The sequence below is a fragment of the Brassica napus genome, chromosome A2, assembly GCF_020379485.1.
Source record: "Brassica napus cultivar Da-Ae chromosome A2, Da-Ae, whole genome shotgun sequence".
Taxonomy (NCBI): Eukaryota; Viridiplantae; Streptophyta; class Magnoliopsida; order Brassicales; family Brassicaceae; genus Brassica; species Brassica napus.
The window spans coordinates 8,788,172-8,810,875 of record NC_063435.1 but is presented as its reverse complement, the minus strand read 5'-3'; the positions used below and the strand labels follow the sequence as shown (position 1 = coordinate 8,810,875).

General features: G+C 33.1%; 3 protein-coding genes across 3 annotated transcripts; 2 read left to right on the top strand and 1 right to left on the bottom strand.

Annotated features, from left to right (window-relative positions):
* The first annotated feature begins 892 nt into the window (after positions 1–892).
* BNAC02G17360D (remorin 1.4) lies at positions 893–2,564 on the top strand. The gene is made up of 3 exons (XM_013876483.3): positions 893–1,981; positions 2,087–2,168; positions 2,303–2,564. Exons 1-3 carry the CDS (start codon positions 1,215–1,217, stop codon positions 2,516–2,518), a joined length of 1,065 nt encoding a protein of 354 aa, XP_013731937.2. The 5' UTR covers positions 893–1,214; the 3' UTR covers positions 2,519–2,564.
* Positions 2,565–7,662: 5,098 nt separating this feature from the next.
* LOC106419612 lies at positions 7,663–10,792 on the top strand. The gene is made up of 5 exons (XM_022702005.2): positions 7,663–8,862; positions 8,947–9,066; positions 9,155–10,201; positions 10,279–10,348; positions 10,428–10,792. Exons 1-5 carry the CDS (start codon positions 8,242–8,244, stop codon positions 10,457–10,459), a joined length of 1,890 nt encoding a protein of 629 aa, XP_022557726.2. The 5' UTR covers positions 7,663–8,241; the 3' UTR covers positions 10,460–10,792.
* Positions 10,793–12,472: 1,680 nt separating this feature from the next.
* On the bottom strand, positions 12,473–19,108 carry LOC125585696 (lipoxygenase 6, chloroplastic-like). The gene is made up of 9 exons (XM_048755249.1): positions 18,597–19,108; positions 15,638–15,912; positions 15,305–15,539; positions 14,896–15,216; positions 14,729–14,814; positions 14,231–14,344; positions 13,837–14,141; positions 13,475–13,741; positions 12,473–13,388 (listed from the first exon to the last, which is right to left on the bottom strand). The coding sequence occupies exons 1-9, from the start codon at positions 18,973–18,975 to the stop codon at positions 12,629–12,631; spliced, it is 2,742 nt and encodes a 913-aa protein (XP_048611206.1). The 5' UTR covers positions 18,976–19,108; the 3' UTR covers positions 12,473–12,628.
* Positions 19,109–22,704: the final 3,596 nt, after the last annotated feature.

Sequence of the window (22,704 nt, the reverse complement as noted above, 5' to 3'; positions counted from 1 at the left end):
TCTATTGGTTAAATTGTGGTTAGGTAAATAATTAATGATGTTTTTGTTTCGAAAATATAAGAAATTAATGATTTTCTTAATCTATGTGCATAGCTTCAAAACGACTTATAATAAAAAACAGAGGGAGTATTGCTTTATTTTATTAACACTATACTATAGTAGTAGATGATTGTCGAGTCACTTCCTCCCACGTACAGTCGTACACATGATGAATACTATTCTTTACAGCATTGGCAGTCTTTTGACGAACCAGATCTGAGCTTATTATTATAAAAACCCAATTACACGACTCTTCTGGGCTACATGACTGTGCCATTCGTATATAAAAACACAGCGTTAGCTGATGTTTCTAAAGACTTATTCGACTAATGATCGAAAACGAAACAAGTATTTTCTTTAGCGATTAAGGAAGGTAAGCGGTAATAGAATAATGCAACGTTTTGAAAACAGTAGTAAGCAAAAAACGATTCACGAGTGAAACGTTTCTATTATAGTTTAGGAATTGATATAATAAAATGATTTTCTCCAAAAAAAAAAAACTCTTAGTGATACTATCTATTTGGTCACACTCTCACAATGTACTATACATCTACACGAATCCAAATAATATATGAGAAATAAAATACAGGAGTCGGATAATAATGGGAAACAAACAAGATTGATATTCGTTTTAGTTTTTTAAAATAGATGTTTTTAGAAATATAGTTCGCAAAAATATTTTTTTATGATTTTTATTAGTAAAGCACATCCGTATGGAGTACTACTATTCGATAACTAGTGTCAGTACCAAAGCATTTTCACGGACCAGATCTGAGCATTATTATAATTAAGCAAACCCATTTGCACTATTTTCAACTAAGGAAAAAAAATCTTTGGGGGTATATGATTGTGTCATTTCGATAGAAAAAAAGACAGAACTAATTGGAGTTATAAAGACTATCATTCTCGTCTCTACAACAACCCATCTGGCATTTAATGACTCTCTGCTAAATCTCTCACATTCATAAAGTTGGGTCTACGAGAGTGACGACTCTTTGATTGTTTCGCCACATCTTCCTCACTTCCACTTATATCCTTTTAATCCCTTCTTGAAGTCACCTCTCCTTCTTTATCCATTAATGAATATATAAAACCTTATATTACTCCTGACTTCTTGTAAGAGTTTGAACAGATAGATCTCTGTGTTCTGTTTTTATTTATTTATCCTAAGAAGAATGAGATCTCAAGGGGTGGAAGATAACAAAGGGTGTCTCGGACCAGGGACGCCAGAGATGAACGGACATGGTAATATCGGTTTTGAGTTTCAGAAAGGCGCAAACCGGACACCAAACCACCACCGGTCTACCATGGGGAAACCAGCACCGTCAAAATGGGACGACGCTCAGAAATGGCTCTCCGGAGTTGGTTTGTCTCGCGGCGGCGGCGGAGGTGGAGAGAAGAACCACCACTCGAGGAGCTGTAAACCGAGAAACTCCAACGCTGATGATCTTCGACTAATAGCTTCTGCTTCGCAGAGAGAACGCGAAGGAGAAGATCAGTACGTTGAATACGAAGACGGAGACGCGGCGGCGGGGAGGCCGGAGGTGGAGACAAAGAACGTAGACTGTGGAGAACCAGGTGGTTCGGTTTGGAGGAAAGAGAGTATTAATCCTACGGCTGCGATTCGATCGGTTTGCGTGAGGGACATGGGGACTGAGATGACTCCGATCGGGAGCCAGGAGCCTTCTAGAACAGCTACGCCTGTGCGGGCCACAACGCCGGTCGGGAGAAGTCCTGTGACGTCACCGGTGAGAGCTTCTCGCTGCGGAGAGACGGTGAGGATGGCGACGGAGGTGGCGACGGTGACGGAGACTAGAAGCGTGGCGAGTAATAATAATGAAAACATTGGATTAGGAGATAACAGTAATACTAAGGCGATGAATGCTATGGAAGCTCGAGCCATGGCTTGGGATGAAGCAGAACGCGCTAAGTTCATGGCTAGGTGATTAACACTAATTAATTGGTTAATGAATGATTTAATTGGTGCTAACGTGGCTTCATTATATACCAGTGTTTTGAGGTTTTACTTTTGCTGGAATGTGGTTAGGTATAAGAGAGAGGAAGTGAAGATACAGGCTTGGGAGAATCACGAGAAGAGAAAGGCCGAGATGGAGATGAAAAAAATGGAGGTAAGATTCTCATCAAATACATTGTGGATCGGTTTAAACCGGTTTTGGTGTTGGTTTGGATTCAATATTTAAGCAAATATTTCTTTGAAAAATGAATAATTATCTTAAAATTCAAGAAGTGAATGTGTGTGTAGGTGAAGGCGGAGAGGATGAAAGCGAGAGCGGAGGAGAAGTCGGCGAACAAGCTGGCGGCGACAAAGAGGATAGCGGAAGAGAGGAGAGCAAATGCGGAGGCGAAGCTGAACGAGATGTCGGTGAGGACATCGGAGAGAGCTGACTATATAAGGAGAAGCGGTCATTTGCCTTCTTCATTCTCTTTTAAGTTTCCTTCTTTCTCTCTATGTTGGTAGCCATTGTTTTGTGTTTACTTCTATTATTATTGTATTTAGAATGTAATCGGGCATTTCTACTCCATTTTTTTCTCGAAAATAGAGTAAAAGTGAATATGGAGTAAAGAATGCTCCAACCCAACTCCATATCTCACTCAATAATGAAGTTTACTCCATAAATGGAGTAAACTATTTTTGTTTGTTCATCACTCCATTATGGAGTAGAAAATAGAGTAGGGTTGGAGCAATTTTACTTCATTTTCACTTTTACTCTATTTTAGAGAAAAAAATGAAGTTTTACATTGGAGATGTTCTTAGTGACGCAATTACTAACGGAACAAATTAACGGCTGGGAGGAATTAAAGTAAAGATAGTCTGACCATGAACGTGAGACCAATTATGAAGAAGATACCGATAGTGTTCGGTAACATTCAACAAAATTAGTTTCAAAACACGTTTAACAAAAGTTTGAATTCAAACGTGGTTTTTATTGTTTGTTAATATAGGTAATAGTAAAAAGAAATTGATGTTATAACATGTAATTAGATCATGATCTGCGTGGCGCCATAGGTTTTATTTTAAATCGATTAAACAAATTTTATAAGTTGACAAAAAAACAAATTTTATAAACTAAATGATTATTTTGTTTAATTAATTAAATGTTGTTTAGTGGTAAGTGGTAAGAGATATTTTAGTTACATACTTCCTTCCTATCACTTTAAGTGGTGTTTAGAAATTTTAATTTTATTTCATATTATGTGATGTTCTTACTATTGTAGATAAAATTTAATGTTATTAAAAAGGTGTAACCAATTATAAAATATGGTATTTTTTTATTTGTTAAAATAATTTTATTTAATGTTACTTTTATGTAACTAAGATAAACTACATAAAATTTTGTATTTTCTTAATTTTTGTGTAAAAACTTTAAACACCAACTAAAATTATATAGAGGGAGTAATATTTATTTTATATAGCCAAATTAAATAATTAATGTTGGGAATAGATAATTCAGGAAGACATTATTCATGCTTCTGAGGAGGATGCCGACTTTCTGATTCTTGTTTGGAGAAAATTTCTGATCAGACTAAGCTTCATCCATGCTTTCGGATAAAATGAAAGATTTATACCAAAGAAAATTCTTCCATATTTCTGATTATGGAACTCTCTAATCTAATTGCCAACTATGAACTTCCTATACAAAAGGGGTCTAAACCCTAGAAAAAAAAAGATTGATCATTATACACAAAATATTAGAACTAGACGGATATAACTAAGGTCTGTACATCAATTTTATAGTTCATGCTCTAAAAATCAATAGAACAATATTTATGATCTCTTTTCCTTCTTTTCCTTACTTTGTTTTTATGTTCCGTACTACTATAAACGTACATGCATGAATTTATCCTAACAATTAATATTGTTATAACTGTTTTGTGTAATATATCTTGCTAATAATTTGGTTCATATTATAATGAGTTTGAATTTATTTTTTATAATTAATGTTAAGCATTTATCTTAGATAATATATATTTTGAATATTTTCATAATTATTTTTGTTATTATATTTACTGTATATTATTTATATATATATATATATATATATATATTTCTTATGTAATAGCTATTATTAAATTATTATGTAATAGTTATTTCAAGCTTTTTTAACAAAATCTTTGTAACTTATTTGGTTAATTATATGATATATTTTGTTACTGTTTTATATTGTTTGAATATAAATTAATTATTGTGTTGTTTGAAAATAATTATTTAATAATAAAAATGTATTTAATTTAAAATCTCATAAAAAGTTGGATCCAAGAGAATATTTCCTTTTTAATAAAAGAGATGTAGAGGGTGATTGGTTGGGCTTTATCTCCATACTTTAGCTTTATTTATTTTTAAATCACTAAATTTACCAATCATGATGTAGCTTTACTTTTAAAAATTAAAATCTACATCAAATTTTTATTTAGTTTTACCAATCATACTTTAGCTTTATTTTTAAAGCTACAACAAAAAAAATAAAGCAAAACTTTTTCTTATGTATTTTAGACAAAAATACTACATTATTTTTTTATAGGCTGTAGAATCTGTAAAATGAAAAAAAATATCTATAATATCAAATAGATTATATAATCATAATAAAAAAATTTATAAATATTTTAATTTTGAATTTGAGTGTTTTTTAATTATTAAGATATTTAAATAATATAAATATTATTTACATATCACATTTTGAATTACAATAAATTTTGATAATTAATAAACAAAATATTAATATAAATTATTTTAATTCATATAAAATAATAATTTTATATATACAACACATCTTTCATATATTTTATTTTAAAATATTTACAGTCTATAACTTACAGCTACAATAAATTAAACTACAGCAAAAATCTCTGCAGAAAAAGTCTACAGTAACAACTTTACAGCTACAACCAATTTATCTACAGCTAAACATCTACAGCTAAATTTTTAAAGCCACAGTCGAACCAATCATCACCGTAAGCTCATCCTTTTCTTCTTCGCATATTCCGAGTGGAGCACAGTTTCCAAAAACAATAAATGGACTTTATTCGTTGATATCATCAGAGAAATTAGTAGATCAGTAATTTTCTACACCACTCCTTTGTTTCATACTTTCACTATTTTTCAGAATGTGTCGCTTGACATTTTTTTTGTTAAACAAAAATGTTATTTTAGAATTCTAATGCAAATTAAACTTTATTTTCAGTTTAATATTGACTGCAAATTATATTAATTTTATTAAAAAATTAATTTATCTCAAATACTATTGGTCAAATATGTGTAAATATTAAGAACATAAATGAATTTTAATCATTTTTTACTTTATGTGAAAAATATCATAGTGACACTTTTTAAGAAATTGAAGGAGTAACAACTGAGTTGTTTGACATTTTTCAACAATAGATAATTTCTCTGTTTTGTAAAGAGTGTCATTTAAATATTTTCTACACATATTAAAAAAATAAATGAAATGAATTTATGTTTTTATTAATTGCATATATATAACTAATAATATTTAAGATAAATAAAATTATTTATAAAGCAATGTGTTTTGTAGTTATTATAAAACTTAAAAAAAATATAAGTTACATTGAAATTCTAAAATGACATTTTTGTGTGATAAAACAAATCTCAAAAAAACATTTTTTTTGAAACGAAATATCGATAGACCGACAATATTAAAGTATGTTCTCAGTTGGTTCTTGCTTAATTTGAGTATTTGCTCCTTTTCCAAATAAAACTTTTTTCTTGAGGAAGAATCTTCTTGGTTTCATCAAAAGCTAGAACTCCATTTGATTAAGACTACCAATTGGATTCAAAGTAACTCCACAAACCTCCATATTAGTTTGAATACCAACCTCAACTTGGTTCTTAACTTGACAATCCTGGATTTAGTTATGAAGATGTATCCTTCCGACACTGACTTGTGTCTCCTTGCAATGAATTGTGATTTTCAACTAACTGTTATTCACCTTTAGTCACAATATACTTCAGAACTTGCCTTTGGAACTGTTCTGGACATGTCTCTACAACAACCATTCTCAGCCTTCTTGTTGTTTCAGCTTCTTATACACATGAGAAACTAATTTTCTCTTATATCTTTGTTTTCCGCTGCGATGTGTTCTTATTTGCAATGATCCCAAACATAAAATTAGCTATTTTTTCTGGTCTGATCACAAAAGAAAAAACTGAAACAAACCCTTCACAACAATGATGGCTTTAGATAGCCGTCCTTCTTGTTGCAGACATGCTTGCATATTGCTACACTTAAATCCTTATGTCAAGATTTCTGCCTACTTACGCTAATAAATTACCCACAAGACTTCTCACAACAACCACTGAACACTCCCAAGGCCAAACTGGTTTCTTCCATGGAATTCGTTATGCTTCTCCTAGCATTTGAAACCGATCCATTATCTATGTAAACTTCTCTTGAAGTTTCAACATTAGATGTAACTCCACTTGTAGGTTAAACTTCTTTTGAAGTTTCAACATTTGATATTAAAATTCTCTTGAAGTTTCAACATCAGATGTTCCTCCACTTGTGGGTTAACACTTTTGAAATTACCCATATGAATCTTCAAAATATCCTTCTTTCATGTCTTGTTTGAGAAATCTGTCTGCTTCTCTTAACTAGTCGTCACTGACTTCCAACCACAAATGCTTTTCTGTGCTGCTAATTACACAACATAATTCTTCATAAGCTCCACCACTTATGAAATCTCTAATCACACAAACTTTTTCATAAACTCCACCACTCATGAAATCTCTAATCACACAGACTTCTTTCATGGTTCTGTTCAAGAATCATGAGCATGTTCCAGTTATTGAACCTTTTTATTTCTCTTCCTGCAACCATGATTTACTGTCGACCTTTGATTCTTCTCATGAAGCCCAAGAAGACGTTTCTGATTATATCATTTGGTTCGATTGTTGTCTCCAAATCTCTCACAGGGTATTTGGGATTCTCTCTTTGTATGTAAGTCGCTAATGTTTCGATTCTTTTTTTCTGGGTGTCTAGTCTAGGTTATCTTGTTGTGTACGGTGTGTAGTCTTATGCATTTGCACAGGATTGTTGCGTTTTAAACACCGTGACGTATATGTTTCAATGCTTCTAGTTTGGGAGAAGCATGCATGATTTCTTGTCACCAAAAATCAAAAAGTTATGGTGGGTAGTTACCCCTCTTTTAGTGCATGTAGCTTCTCCACTGGTCATGTCAGCTGATGCTGTTTTGCCTCCCCGTGTGTTGTCTCATACTTATTTTCTGACTTGTGTTACATTTTCTTCCATAAAGTCAAGTCAAGTGTATACCATCCACGCCCATTACTTGTATTGCTAATAGCCTGGTGCCGGATGTCTTTGATCGCATTTGTTTGTTTTTTTAGTAATGAATCAAAAAAATTAATTAAACAATTTCATAATTAATTAAGGGTAAACTTGTATTTAAGCATATCAACTTTAAGTTTATTTCATGGTTAAGATATAAGATTGAATTGCAAGCTTTAATAAATTAAAATCAAACAAAAAGAGATAGAATGATAATACAAAACAAATAAAAAATGGAAAAGTTTGAGTTTGTGGCAGACCCGGTCAGTGTCGTTCTCAAAAGCAGAGTATGAATGGTAAAATAAGACTGAAACAGTAGAGAGAAACCATAAAGATTATTCTTGTCTGGTCTTTAAAAAGAACGAATGTGAGTGCTTTTAAATTTATGATGGTCTCTCAGAATCTCTACAGCTAAATTAGTCAATCTGAATCGGTTTCTGCGATGGTAAAGCTCAAGCACGGCGCCCATGAATGTCTGCTGACCTCGCCGGAGATCATAGACAACGGCATCTGCAACATCTGCTTCAAGGACGAACCTATATAATTCGCATGTGTTCTTTGCAACTTCGATCTCTGTAGAGCTTGCTCGAAACTACCACTCGAGGTGTCACATGATTTTCATCCAGACCACCCTCTCGAGTTTTGTCTAGGCAAGAAAGACGGGAACGAGAGTTACAAGCTCTGCTCCGGGTGCGGGGATTTGTTTTCTGATCAGTCCCTTTATTACAAGTGTAAAGACTGTGAGATCTTCTTGGATCTTGGTTGCGCCATCCTGAACAACACCAAGACGAGTTGGTACGCGGAAGAAAAGCTCCATTACAGTCATGCGCACTTCCTTAGGAGGTGTAAACCAGGACCAGACGCTAGAGGCTCCTGCTTGATGTGTGAGCTTCCTCTTACTCCTTCTGCTGTATCCTACGGGTGTTCTCAATGTTACTTGTTTGCTCACGAGCGATGCCTTGACCTTCCTCGAGAGATTCAACATCCAGTGCATCAGGCGCACCCTCTCACACGCCTTGATTTCACACATACTTGTGGTGGTGGAAAAGTCTGTGATGCGTGCGGGCTCCATGTCGAAGGTGCCCCGCTTAGTTGCCTAGAATGCAGTTTTTATCTTCACTTGAGGTGTGCAGATTCCTTGTTGCGAGGTTTGATGCACAAGTCTCACCAGCACAAGTTGTTTTATCTAGGTAATAATGCTAAACTAAGATTTAAAACCGGATGTCGGGTGTGCATGACTGACGATGATGGGTTCTATGGGGACTACTTGTATCATTGCGTGGAGTGTGGTTGGAGGTCTTATTTCAAGTGTCTTGAGATACCCGAGTTAGTTGTCAACAAATCTTATCACATTCATCCAGTTATGTGTAAAATATTCTTATCCGAAGATGACTCTTTGGAGTATTGTGACGTTTGTGAGACAATGGTACACGCAGGACATCATGTCTATTGCTGCGAAGAATGTGGTTTTTTAAGTCACATTGAGTGCATTCTACATGAGGTACATATATGTATATATATTATTTTTTCTCTTCTTTTGGTGATTGATGGTAAGGATGATGATTAACTACTTTATGAATCACAGGAAATGCCTTCCCCGTTGTACTTGAAAGATCTGTATTCTCATCATGGTGAAAAACTTACAAGTCCACCAGCTGATCACGATGATAAATGTGAAACTAAGGAATTAGAAAACAAACTCGTGGTACGTACGTATGACATTTATATTACTACGGACTCCCAGCATTGTTGAGGCCTCAAATAATAATTTTTCTTAGGGTAAATGTTTGTAGGTTATTGATGTTACGCATAATCATGTGCTGAGGTCTCGCTATGTTACGGCGTCTCAGAAAGGATGCTGGATCTGTTATAGGTATATACATGGAAGATTATGGAAATGCGAGACATGTCGTTTCGAGGCACATGATAACTGCATAAAGCTAAGTCAACAGTCGAGGTATAGATTCCATTTGAATCATCCTTTGACACTTCTACCAAGTTATCCTGCAGGGGTTACTAATATGAGATGTGACACCTGCAAAGAAAAGATAGATTATTTCAATCTATTCTGCCGCATATGTGATTTCATCATTTGTACCAAATGCGCGGTAAGCGTTAAAATGCGTCTTGGAGAATTACAAAGGGGGCAAAAGTTCATTAGATACGAAGAAGGAAAATTTTGCTTGAAAGGAGGACATGACTTGGTTCAAGTTATGGTCTCAAGATCATATATGGTGGCTTGTACTCTTTGTGATGACAGGCTGTGCAATGGAAACATAGTGTCATGTCCTGACTGTGAAGAGATTTATCATTCTCAGTGTATTGAACTTTGGAGGCGATACGGGGCACTAGAAAATCATCCACTTCATTATAATCACATTTTATATATGATCAAACGGAAAACTGGATCCAAATGCACTGCCTGCAAACCCGATATTGATATTTCAAAGTATGTTTTCTTTTGTTCCACTTGCTCTCTCAGCTTCCATTTTAAATGCATCCAAGCAGTGGGTATATCAACAAGGATCAAGACCCACAAGCACTGTCTCTACAACTTTTTGAGCGATGACTCCTCCCGCCCTTGCACTATTTGCAATAAACCATGTGGTGCGTCCTTCTACGCCTGTGATATTTGTAACGTGTGCGCCCATGAAGAATGTATTGGGTTTCCAACCTATGTTAAGAACCAACGCCATCAGCATATTGTTAACCTCAAGAAAATTTATGCCCCGAAAATTTGTTCTATCTGCGGATTAGACACCAAGTTCTCTGGTCATAAGTATCAATACACATGTGATGACTGTAAGGATGTGTTTCACACCAACTGTATTATGTCCATGGTAAATGCTGAATTTGTAGTACTATATACTCATTTTTTATAGTGTCCATTGATTTTTTTTTGAGTAATGTCATACAGGTTGAACGTGAGGCAGCAACAGAAGAGGAACAAATTAGTGATCTCTCGAATATGCTCAAGGATATGGATGGTAAGTCATAGTTTGGTTTTGCTTTTCTAATCTGTGCATTAAGTTTTTGCCCTCATTTCTCTTATTGTGTTCACAACAGAGAGTGATGAAGAAGACAGTGATTCTTCTTAGTCAGTCAGTGGTACTGGTATAGAAGCTATGTAAAGCTGCATCGGAAGAGGAACAACTTCAAAAAACCATATGCGATGTATCGTGTACCTTGTCAAAGATGGTGAATACGTTAGTGATGTTTTGCCCTACTCTGAACCTTTTTTTTTTATTGTTTTTCTTTGCAATCCGTTTAGTTTGTAAACGTGGTCTGCTGTTGAAATTCGGGTGGGTTTGGTTTGGTTTCGGTTCATTTTGGTTATTTAAGTTCTAAGAAAACTTTAACTTCAGTCAACCAAAATTAGTTTGGCTTGTTCTGGTTTGTATTCGATTTGGTTTGAGTTTGGTTTGGTTTTTGTACGGTTCATATCAATCGGATTAGTTTTTAATTTGGTTCTCTCCGGTTAAAAAATAATTTATAAAACATAAAACAAATCATTATTTGATCAATAAATTGTTAACTTCTTTATTTTTAATTTTAAAAACAAATGTCACAGAAAATATAGAAGATACAATCCAACAGTTTTAAAACATTATCTCCAAACCTAGTACAATGATTATATTGAGCTTTTTTTTTGGTTTTAATAAGTGTAGAAAAGTCATGTTTTCTCATTGTTGTTTCTGTTTTTTTTTTCTTTTTGAATAAGTAAAATATATAAAAATATGTTTAGTCGTTTATGTTGAATGATTTAACTATCTTAAATCTTAATGTTACTAGTATATTTAGTTAATGTAATTAAATAAATATTTTGGGTTTTCAGCCCAGTTCGGTTTTAAAGCAAACCAAACCGAACTGTTCCGCTAATAAAAACTTTTAATCCAATGATCGAGATATATACGTTGATTTGGTTTGGGTCGGTTTGAGTTTGATTAATTCAGTTCGATTTAATTTGGTTCGGTTTATTTGTCCACCCTACTTCTTTTGAATACTTATATTAATTGACAAAGAACATGGAAGATATCTTAATTGACAAAGAACATGGAACATTATTGTTTGATTTAATACTGTTATACCAACTTAAATCGAGTTACACTGATTTTCATAGATTTAACCAATTTAGAATGCTTAAACCGATTTGAATAACATAAAATTAGATATAAAAAATATTCTCGGTTATGAGCGATTTACCGTCTAGATGGACATCTATACCGATTTTTAGAACGTTAATTTTTCTGGTATTGTATAAAAATATATTTTAAATTATACGCAGTTCTACATTACAAAATTTTCAGGTATGAACCTTGCACAACAAACTTCATTAGCAGACTTCTTGCACATGTAAAATTTATTTTTCATCAGATATTTATTTATATTTTTTTTACAGTTTATTAACGTTTACTTTTTTTTTTTTTTTGTAAATCTGAAAATATTGTTTGTACAACTTAATTAATTTCATCTTATAAAATCTAGTATCAAAAAAAAAATTCATATTTAGTTTAATTTAGTGTTTTTAGATTTTAAAGATCTTTACAATTTTAGAATGAACCCGAAATATCATATTTTATTAGCATACATCATTAACGTACTTCATCAACAGATTTCATTTGTAGATTTTATCAGCAGACTTCATCAACAAATTTCATCCAAGTCATCAAGATAATCAACAATCAAGCAAACTCTATACATAAAAAAAATTCTGCTATGTGTTTTTTAAACATTGGCTAATTATATTAGGATTTTTGACGTTAAAATCCCTCAACTAAGATTTTTTTGGATAAAAACTCTCAAACTAAAAATATTTAACGAAAAACTCCAAACAAACTTTATTTAATGAATTAAACTATAGCATGTCATAATTAATATTACTACTGGTAAATCTTTAGTTTATGAGTTTCTATATTAAGTAAACATAGTTGAAGGGTTTTACCATTAAAAATCTAAAAAATCAAAATTTTATAATATTATCTAAAAATTAGTAACATAATTTTCAAAATTAGCATTTTTAAATTTATTTTCTAAATATATGAGTTTGATGTGTTTTTAACATCAACATTATATATGTATAAATTAAAAATTTAAGAACCCATAAAATATAATAAAAATTATCTAAAGATGTACCTGTAATAAAATTACTAAAAGATTAAAAATGTAAAAACAAGAAAATATAATAAAAATTTTATCTTATCTAATAAAAATGTAATAATAAAATTTTAGACAATTTTTATTATATTTTCACGACATGATAATCACATCTAGATGGAAATGCTGTTAGGAATACCACGGCCAGTGACTCCATGTGGTGAAGTAGGTATAAGTAGTTCATAAGGAGGCATCCCAGCACCTGTTCTGTTCTTCAGCTTCTTATCTTTGTTCCTATTATCGATCTTCTTCTCTATCTCCTCAAGCTCCTCCGTGAACTTGCTAAAATACTTAACCACTTCCTCATCTTGAAACCAACGTCTCTGGTTTTCTTTCAGGTCGATCAAGTACTCTTCATCAGCAGAATGCGTCGAGAGCGTCTCTTGTACCGCCATCACTTTTGTTGCTTGGAGCTGTGTCGGTAACGAGCTCAGGAAGCTGTACTGAGGATTTCTCATGAACATTTCGTAGTCTGGATCGTTTTCGTGTGGTATAAGTTTCCTCAACAGCGTAGGACGGTTCGGGACATACCCTCCGAACGGGTACTGCCCGAAGTTAAGGGCTGCGTGTTGTCCCGACGCGATCCATATCATGTTGGTTAGGATTTCGGACAAGTCTTGCGTTGTGTTGAGTTTAGGCCACCAAGGCTCGTCTTTCTTGTCGTAGTGACCTTTGTTCTTGATCTCGTCCCACCAAGCTTGGAGCTCAAAGTCAGATGTTATGGAGTCAGGATCAGAGTAGAAGTGTTTCACATATGATTCAACTAGGTTCTTGATGGCTTTCCAGATCAAAAGACCATCTGCTGCATACGGATAGTCTTCGATCACAAGCTTCACACCACACTCCGCTGAAGAATCCTCCTCTGCCATTCCCCTGTATAATACGAGGACATATAGAATTATTAGAGAAAGAGACAGTATGACCAAACAAAAGAGTGTTTGTGTGTTTGTTTTATTAACCTTCGGACAAGATCAGCAGGAAGTCCTTCCATGTCAAACCGCCACATACTTTTGTATGCCGCAGAGCTTAGTTCCATTGCGTATTTTCCAGGAGTGAAGCAACTTTCTATAATCCCTCCTCCGTTGATTAAGCTTTTACGTGCACGCGCATTGATTTCTAGCGTGTAGCGCATGTGAGGATGAAGCAGCTTGTAAACTGGATGCATCGAACTCAATTGTCTGTTAGTAGCAATGATGTACGGCTCCATGCAAGCGTGAGTCCTTAGCCTGAGAGTTTAGTTTCCAAATTATATGTCTCTTCAATACAAATCAATGGAAACTACTAACAAAGCTGGAGACAAAGTTCAAGTAACTTAAGTTACCAGTGGTTAACTAGCTGGTGAACACCAGCATCATTTGAGCAGACATGAGCTTTGGCTAGCTTCCAAATCCAGTGAGTAGTAGCGTCATGTCCGTGAGCATAAACAAACTTGTTCTCGTTCTCTGGCGTGGGAGGCAAGGAGAGCTCTATGGCCAAAGGCCTCAGGGCACCTGCCTTTGAGTAGAAGAAAATTGTTCTAGAAGCATATGTCTTTCTTGGATCCTCTTTGATGGAGTTTATCTTGTCTACAAATGGCAGGAGCATGTCATGGTAATCCAAGAGAAACAATCTCTTCTCCTCAAACGCCTACCATCCAAACATAAACTAAGACTTTTAGTCTTAGGATCAAATAGATGAGAGGATTCTATAAAACAATTGTTGTAACAGCACTAAACCTGTTCCAAAGTCATTCCATAGTGTAAAACTTCATGACCAATCAGTTCTTCTGTGAGAGCAGATTCTGGAGATCCATATATAGCCGGGTCAAGCTTGCTTCTTATTGGCAGCTCCTGTCAATACATACAACAAGTTTCAGAAACTCTCACAGAATATTTTTGATATAGAAATGGTAAAATCCATGATACACAAATTCAGTAGCAACCAGGCATGCCCTGAGATTTTGGGAGCTATAACAATTTAGTAACTATTTTAATAAAAGATTTTTTAAATAAATTTGGAAGCCTATTTCTGTGAATTTTTTTTGAAACATTTTTAGGGGCAGTAGACCAATACTTGACTAGTCTATGTCCAAGACCGGCCTAGCAGGCAAGCTGGCACGAAGAGAAAGAGTTCAGACTAAATACGTTGTCCACATAGATACGGAGTTTCCACCTTGGATTGCTTCCTAGGATATAGTTTCATTTTGTTGAAAACAAATGGTAAATTAAACATACCTTCAGAAGCTCTATGTTAACAGGGTTGACACCAGCAAGAGCTTGACGTCCAAACTCATTGTCCCTCAGCCACGCAAATCTGTCCCCTGAACAAACAAACCATAAAAATTCATGATATATACCTACTTCAAGAATGATGGTACTAATTCAAGAATGAAAAAGGTTACATTTTATAACGGCAGGAGTGTCATATCTTAGTAGTGTTTCACCAACGTTGAGGATCCCATCAATGAAACCGCCAAGGCCTTTGTTTTTTGGTTCGGTGTGTCTCAAGACAATATCAGATTTGTATAACCTGTCTATATCCGAGAAGCATGTAAAAGGAATGTCTAGGTTTGACAATGCAGCTGCTATAGATGGGACGAGGTTGTGAAAGAGAGCCTTGAATCTCCCAGCTCTAAACGTATCTCTCTTGATATCCTCAAAAACTTCGTCTCTCGGAACATAAAACTCATCCTTGTCCTTTCCTCTGCTCTCAAACGGTGTGTCTGAATGAATTCACCAAGTCAGAAGACCAAAACAATGTCTTTGTACTACTACTATGTAAAGTGAGTGAGAGAGAAAGAGATTGATCACCTGCTGAAAGGAGAGGCCGGCCAGACCTGCAACGTCTTGGATAGGGCCTCTCTGGGACACCAAGAATAGGTCTAACTCGATCTTTTTTACGAGGATCGCCTATGTCGTTGTAGATATCGTAATCATAGATCCTCTCATGAGGCTTTCTCTCGCCTTCTCCGTTACCACGGACACTCGTCAAGTCCTTTTCTCGTAGCTCTTTGATCCCCGCTGGAGTCTTGGAAGGTAACCATGTCTAATGAAGCAACATGATGATGAATAAGTGTGAGAACAAAAATAAAAAATAAACAAAAGTTATAAGAAAGTAAGACGATGAAGAAGAAGTATTCTCACTTGACTTGCAAAGATAATCCTGCCTTCAGGGTTATCGTTCCTGGAGTGGATCCAAGTGTTTCCAGGGAAGAGAATGGTGTCACTGCCCTCACGGATGATGATCTCCGACAAGCAAATCTCCGAGGAAAGGAGGTTGGTGACAAGAATGGCACCTGGTTTACCAAAGTCGGTCGGGACAGTGAAGTTGGCTGTGAATTCCAGGTACCTGGAATCGTTGCGAGCCTTGGGGAGTCCAAGCACCGGAGTTTCTGAACTCTTTCGACCTGAACCAGTTTCTGTAATATACAATAACAAACATTATGTCACCATTAACGAATAGAAAAAACACCATTAACGAATAGAAAAAGTGTGTTGGTAAACGTTTAAGGACATGATTAACCCCAGCTTAACTTAGGATTTGATTTTTTTAACACTTTTTCGGCTAAGAGACGGCTCTTATATCTCTCATTTAAGAGACGGTTTTTAGCTTTTCTCAGTTAAAATCTAAGAAAAGCTAAAACCCGTCTTTTATCCGAAACTAAAAACTCCAGTTAAGAAACTGGAGTTAATCATGGTCTAAGAGTACTCCATCAATAGTAAGAGAAGAGTTTTAAAAAAATAAATAAAAACTAAATAATTATTTTTTGATTTTTTTTATAACAGTGGTGTGATCTCGAAAGCTTTTTAGGTCCAAAGATTAATCACCACGAAACCAGTAGAATCCACAGTTTTTACCATTTAAAACGTCCCGGATGGCCGGACTCGAACCCAAGTGGGGATACTTAGCTAGCGATACTCATAGTTGTGAACCCTTTACCGCAAGAGCTGAAGGCTCCGGTTAAAAATTAAATAAATAATAATGGGAGTTTTAAAACTTGAAATATCCATATAGTAATTTCTAAAAAAATAAGGATGGATCAATATAAACACTTCATTAATTTTTTTTTTATTACTGTTAAGAACTCCGTTTTCATACGATACATAGAGGGTGTGATTGAAAAGCATTCCTGGCACAACTAATATAGCTGAGACATTGTTATTGGTTTATATATTTTGATTGATTTAGAAATCTATATAATATTTATAAATCCAAGTAAAATATGCAAATCCGGAGGTTTTTTCTCGAATTTGAGTCTTTGTATTTTTAACTAAAAAATCCAAACAAATCCATTCAAATCCATTATACAATCAAATATATTAGTAAATTTGTACGATTGAATAACACTTGATTTGATATAAAATTTATAAATCATTAAACCAATAACACCTGATTTAATACAGATTTGAAAATTACAGAACCAATAACACTAGATTTAGTTCGGATTTTCAAATCCATTAAAATACAACTAATAACCCCTACTTATTACTCTCATTTACGCTTAAAAATTGCCAATCAGATCAAATTCATTTACTCTGCATTTACTCTAATCACTATTTTAAACGGAAGAAACCTCACTAATGCTAAGGTTATAAGAATAATTTCAATAGGGATCTATTAGAATATCTCAACATATATTAAATTAATATATAACATTGAGTTGGTATTTTAAAACATGAAAATCCCATCTTAATAGTTTTGGATAAAAGACATATTTCCACACTATATATATCATATAGCAACAACTCCACACAATTTTTTACGATCGTCTTAATTGAACACATAACCCATTTACTTCCATTTTAAAAGTTTAAAATTCCGAAGCCACAAAGACAAAGGTTTAGCTTAATTTAATGGTTTAGAACCTAAACAAATGTGAAACTAATTAAACCGATATCAAACCAGTTGGTATCGAACTGAAATTAAAACCCGAAACAATCTGATATCCAAATAGAACCCAATCCAACATCCTACTAAAGAGTTAGGTCGGGTACTGTATAGATATCATGTTGGGTCGGTGTTATTTTCAGTTCAATACCAACTGGTTTAATATCGGTTTATTCTAAATCATTAAAACCAAGGTAAACTTTCGTCGGTTTCGGTTTTGATCTTTGAAAATGGAAGTAAATAGGTCTGTATGCTTAAAATGTGTGCAATTAGGATGAACATGAAAGATTATGTGGAATTGTTGCTATACGATATTTTTGGTGTGGAAATAAGTCGTTTTCTATTTATTCGCAATACTACGAAAGACTATGATGAAATTTTCGTGTTTAAGTCGGTCATCCAATTATATATTATTAATTATTTAAATATATGTTGAAAAACTTTCTTAGATCCTTCCACAGAAGGTGTTAATCTTAAAATAAAATGAGACATGTGCTTAAAACCCCCATAATAACAAAAAGGAAGGCATGAAAAGTCAAATCTCTTTTCCACATTATTCAAGACTCTCACTAATTTATTATACTAAACCTGTTACTAAATTATACTATTATAAAGTAAAAACATATTGTTTACTATTTAATACAGAGTGGAAAAATCGGATTGATAACTTCGACGATCTGGCACAATAATTCAGAAAGAAAATCTAAGAAAATAATATATAAAAATGTCAGATCCAGCCAGGAGGATGAAAGATTCGGTTTTGCAATATAGATTATCATTAGATTTGACCACCGCCAACTAGTTCTGGCAGAACGGCCGTGACAGCGAAATAGGAAGAGAATAAGAACTTATTGGCTGATGGGTTCTTAATTAACATCCACTAAGTTCACTGAAATATCATTAACTATGCAGAGTAGCTGTCTTCTTGAGTTTAGCACCAAAACCGCGACCAAAAAAGTGCTAGAAAACAATCGGAAGCTTTTTTTTCTTTTTTCCAACAATCTTAAGCTAAGTCTAGGATAAATCCAAAAAAGACAGAAAATCAAGATGTATAAGAAACGAACAAACTGGTAAACTGTAACTAAATAAATCTAATAAGTACTTGGCGTTTTGTTCTCTAGCCCAAAAAGTAATAAACTGATTTATATGCAAAAAGGCAAATCAAAAATGCAAATTTGGTAAAAGAGAAATAAAAGAAGTTAAGAAAAAACGAACCAGGATCGATTTCTTCACTAACAAGCTGAATCAACATCCCTTGACCTATGGCTTTCATTAAAAGCTCTAGTTGATGCTCAACCCTCTCAGTTAGCTTCTCTCTCATCTTCTTCCTGATCTTCACAACCGCAATGACCGTTTTTGTTCCCGTATACTTAGATCTCTGCCATGGAAACGCGGGTGTGTTACTTACTAGTGAACCGTTTGTATTTTTTCCATCTTCTTGATCCACCGTCTTTTCTTCCCGGCTTATCACAGCTCGGACTTTTCTGGAAAGTGGAACTATGTGTTGTCGCCGCCGTGGAAGTACGGGAAACGCCGGAAATCTCACCAGGCCGGCACCGTAGGAGTTTGTTTTCACCGGAGATGCTACAAACATTTTTATTTTATTTTTGTTCTCTCTTGTGTTTGGATTGAGAGAGAGAGATGTGATAAATAAGCCGACGTGAGCGATTGCTCATGGACCTCGTGCTAGAGGAACGTGAGACGTGTTAAACGTTTGCGTTTTGGTTAATTTTCAGACTAGAGAAACTGAAATATATGCAGACAGGGAATTTGTTTGACCGTAAGTGAGTGAGTGTTGACATTTCATTTTCACCGTTAGTGGATGTATCCCTGTCACGCCTGTAAGAGCGCGTGAGATGCATGTTCCACAAATAGAGAGCCACGTGTACTTAATGGTATAAGCGGAATTGGAAGTTTACGTGATCTTCCAAAATCCAAATACTAATTTTTTTCCCTTCCAAATACTCATTTGTCCACGCAATAAAAAACAGGACAAATATTTGTGACTTTATGTAGAAATGATAAATATTAGGAATATTCTGAATTGTGTTTGATATTAGAATATTTATGTAATGTAAATATTAACAGTTATAATGTTAATATTCGTAATGTAAAAAAGTTTTTAAACACACAACAATATGTTAGAATATAATGAATTTTTTTCTTTCAAGTTTTCTATTTAATCCTCTCCTATTTTTACATGTGTTTTTAATTTTGATCTGTAAAATACATATCCTGTTAAGCTGTAGGTTACTTACATTTTCTTAATTGAATGGCCGTAACTTTTCTGTCACAAATAAAACAGATTGTATTAGTTATTTTTGGGCATCGACTGTCTATAAGGTTAGTTATTTTTGTCTCTTTGTTTTTTTTTTTTTTTGAAAAAGAACGACGATGATTGTATTAGTTATTTTTGTCTCTTTGTTAAGCTGTAGGTTACTTAGATTTTAAATGTTTTAGATATGATTAAGCACATGCTCTTCTGATTCTGATCATCAAAACTAATCAAATTATTAAAATTGTGGCGATTTCCTTGGCCGATCCTCAAATCTCTCGATAATACTTTTCAATCAATTGGTAGATTTTTCTTTTAATCTAACTGGTGGATGCTTCGGGAAGACGATGATATAGCAATAAATAATCGGATCCCATAAATAATTGACTTTGTCTCTCCTTTTTCTTTCTTTTCTAATGTTTTTATTTCTAGTAAGAAACATTACAATACGTGAGCACAATAGGTGAGCTATGTTATATGTAATCATTATAATGATTTTTAAAATTTTTAGAGAAATATATTATTATATTTAAATATATAGTATATTTTATTAAATTAACTATAAAATGAATAAATAATTTACGAAATTATAATTAAAAAAATCTACGAAAATATAATTAAAGCTAGGTGTTTCATCCGCACATGCGAACATAAATATTTTATAATTACTTATTAATACATAATTTATTAATTAAAATATTATAATGTTAAATTATTATTTATTTTTCATTTTAAAATTCTTACATATTATATGTTTAGAAATTTTCTTTTTACACTATATTCGTTATTAATAAATAAATCTTAATTTTTTTCCTTTTTATTAAATTTTTTTTTGGATACAATACAACATATATAGGAATTATCTTTTTATTTTTAAATGTATTTTTTAGATTTTGAATAATTTTTATTATTATTAATTTTAATCACTTAACTAATCAAATAAATTTTAAATTCACTTTTATTTTTTGTCTAATTTATAGTTTTATTTTTTAAGGATATAGAAGATATTAACCACTTAACTTATAACGTGAGAACTCGAATGCGAAAAAAATACTTCTCAAATAATAGTATATATTTACATGTTTTATTCCTTAAGGGTATAGACTATATTAACCACTCTATTTTTTAACGTGAGAGCTCGAATGCGAAAAACTATTTCGCAAATAATAGTGTAGATGTTTTATTCCTTAAGAGTGTAGACGATATTAACCACTCTAAGTTTTAATTTGAGAGCTCGAATGCAAAAAATTACTTCGAAAATAATAGTATAGATATATAACAGTTAATGATTTGAATAATATTTAATAACAATTTGTGTATTTTCTATCATTTTTAAATTATATTATTAAAATAATTAAACAACCATTAACCATATAGTAAAACAATAGATTATTGTATATGTTATGTATTAATTTTTTTAAACAATTATAAGTTACTAAAACTTGTAAAAGTGTCGTATTTAAAATTTTGTAATCAATGATTTTTTTGTCTTTATAACAAAATACAAATGATCATAAAACCATATGAGTAAAATGTCTCAACAATAGATATTCAAATAAAAAATATATATTGTTAATATCATTTAAATCAAATGTTATACCATATAAAATATAAAAATATTTTAATTCTGAAATTTTAGGAATAAGTATTGGAATTTATAAAATTAAACTATATACTATAAAAATATTTAAATCAAACGTTATGCCATATAAAATATAAAAATATTTTAATTCTGAAATTTTAGGAATAAGTATTGGAATTTATAAAATTAAACTATATACTATATAAATTCATGATTGAACCAGTTATTAGATCTAACTTGATTAGATGATCGGTTCATCATCGAACATTGTCTAATCATCAGATCGGTCCGGTTTTAAAAATATTAATGTTTTTTAATCGGCATCATCTATGGTGATAGGCTTATTGTAAAATTAAACGTTCGCGGATTATAAATAATAGTAATGTTAAATACCCAATAATTACACCTAGTCTGAAATCTGAATTAATTAGTGGAACCGTGTGAACAGGTCAAATTGTGACTGAACCGTGTATATGTACGAAGACCATGACTTGGAGATGGATTTTATATAACTTTGAACTCATGTTATGCCAACGAAACCATTGCTTTCCTGCAATAAAATAAAAGGGAAATGAAGAAAACAGAAAATAGATTTCAGACATATTATATGTTTTTTTTTTTTTTTTAATATGTTACTCGTGGAAAAAATTCTGATCGGCGACTGTTTAGTTAATAAATAAAAGATACATATCAATCTTATGATTACCCAAGCCTGCCTTCACGTAGTTTCCAGCTACGATCTTGTACTCTGTAATGGTTGACATTTGACAACCACCATTTAATAGGAGAAGACGATAACCATATCAATTTTTCTTTTTTTTTTTGGTAAAATTAACCATATCAGTTTTCTCTGCTGTAATGATGTAGTGCTATTACCCCCACAAAGCCACACAAGAACCAGGGAAGTCCACTAATGGATCCATGCCATTATAAAAAAGAAAAGAAAAGAAAGAGACACGACTCTCATCTAACAATACGAATCCTTGATCATATCTATCACCACAATTCATATGGAACCTTTTTGACTGATTCCACATGCCAATAGCGTGGCAAAGCTACTGAAAGCACAAATGATATGATAATCCCGTTGCTGAGTGGCTCGTTAGATATTTATCTTCTTTCATATTGGTAGGATATGCTTTTTTATTACCGATATATAATCCTTTATTTACATAAGTTCAGGTCGGTAAAATTCTTCCTATTTTGAATTAGTAAAATCTTCTTTTTAAGGCTATTTTTAATTTGAATCAGAACATGATTCCTAGATTAATTGAGACGAACTTCCAAGCCACATAAACCGTAGTCCCAGCTCTCTTTTTTTCCAGTAGGAGTCGAAGCCACGAGGGACCCTTTGGTGTTAATGTATGATTGATACCTTTGTTCACGGGTCATCGACGATGGAGAGACACACCAGATCCGTAACTGCTGATCCAAACTCAAAACACTCCATGGAAACATACATGAGT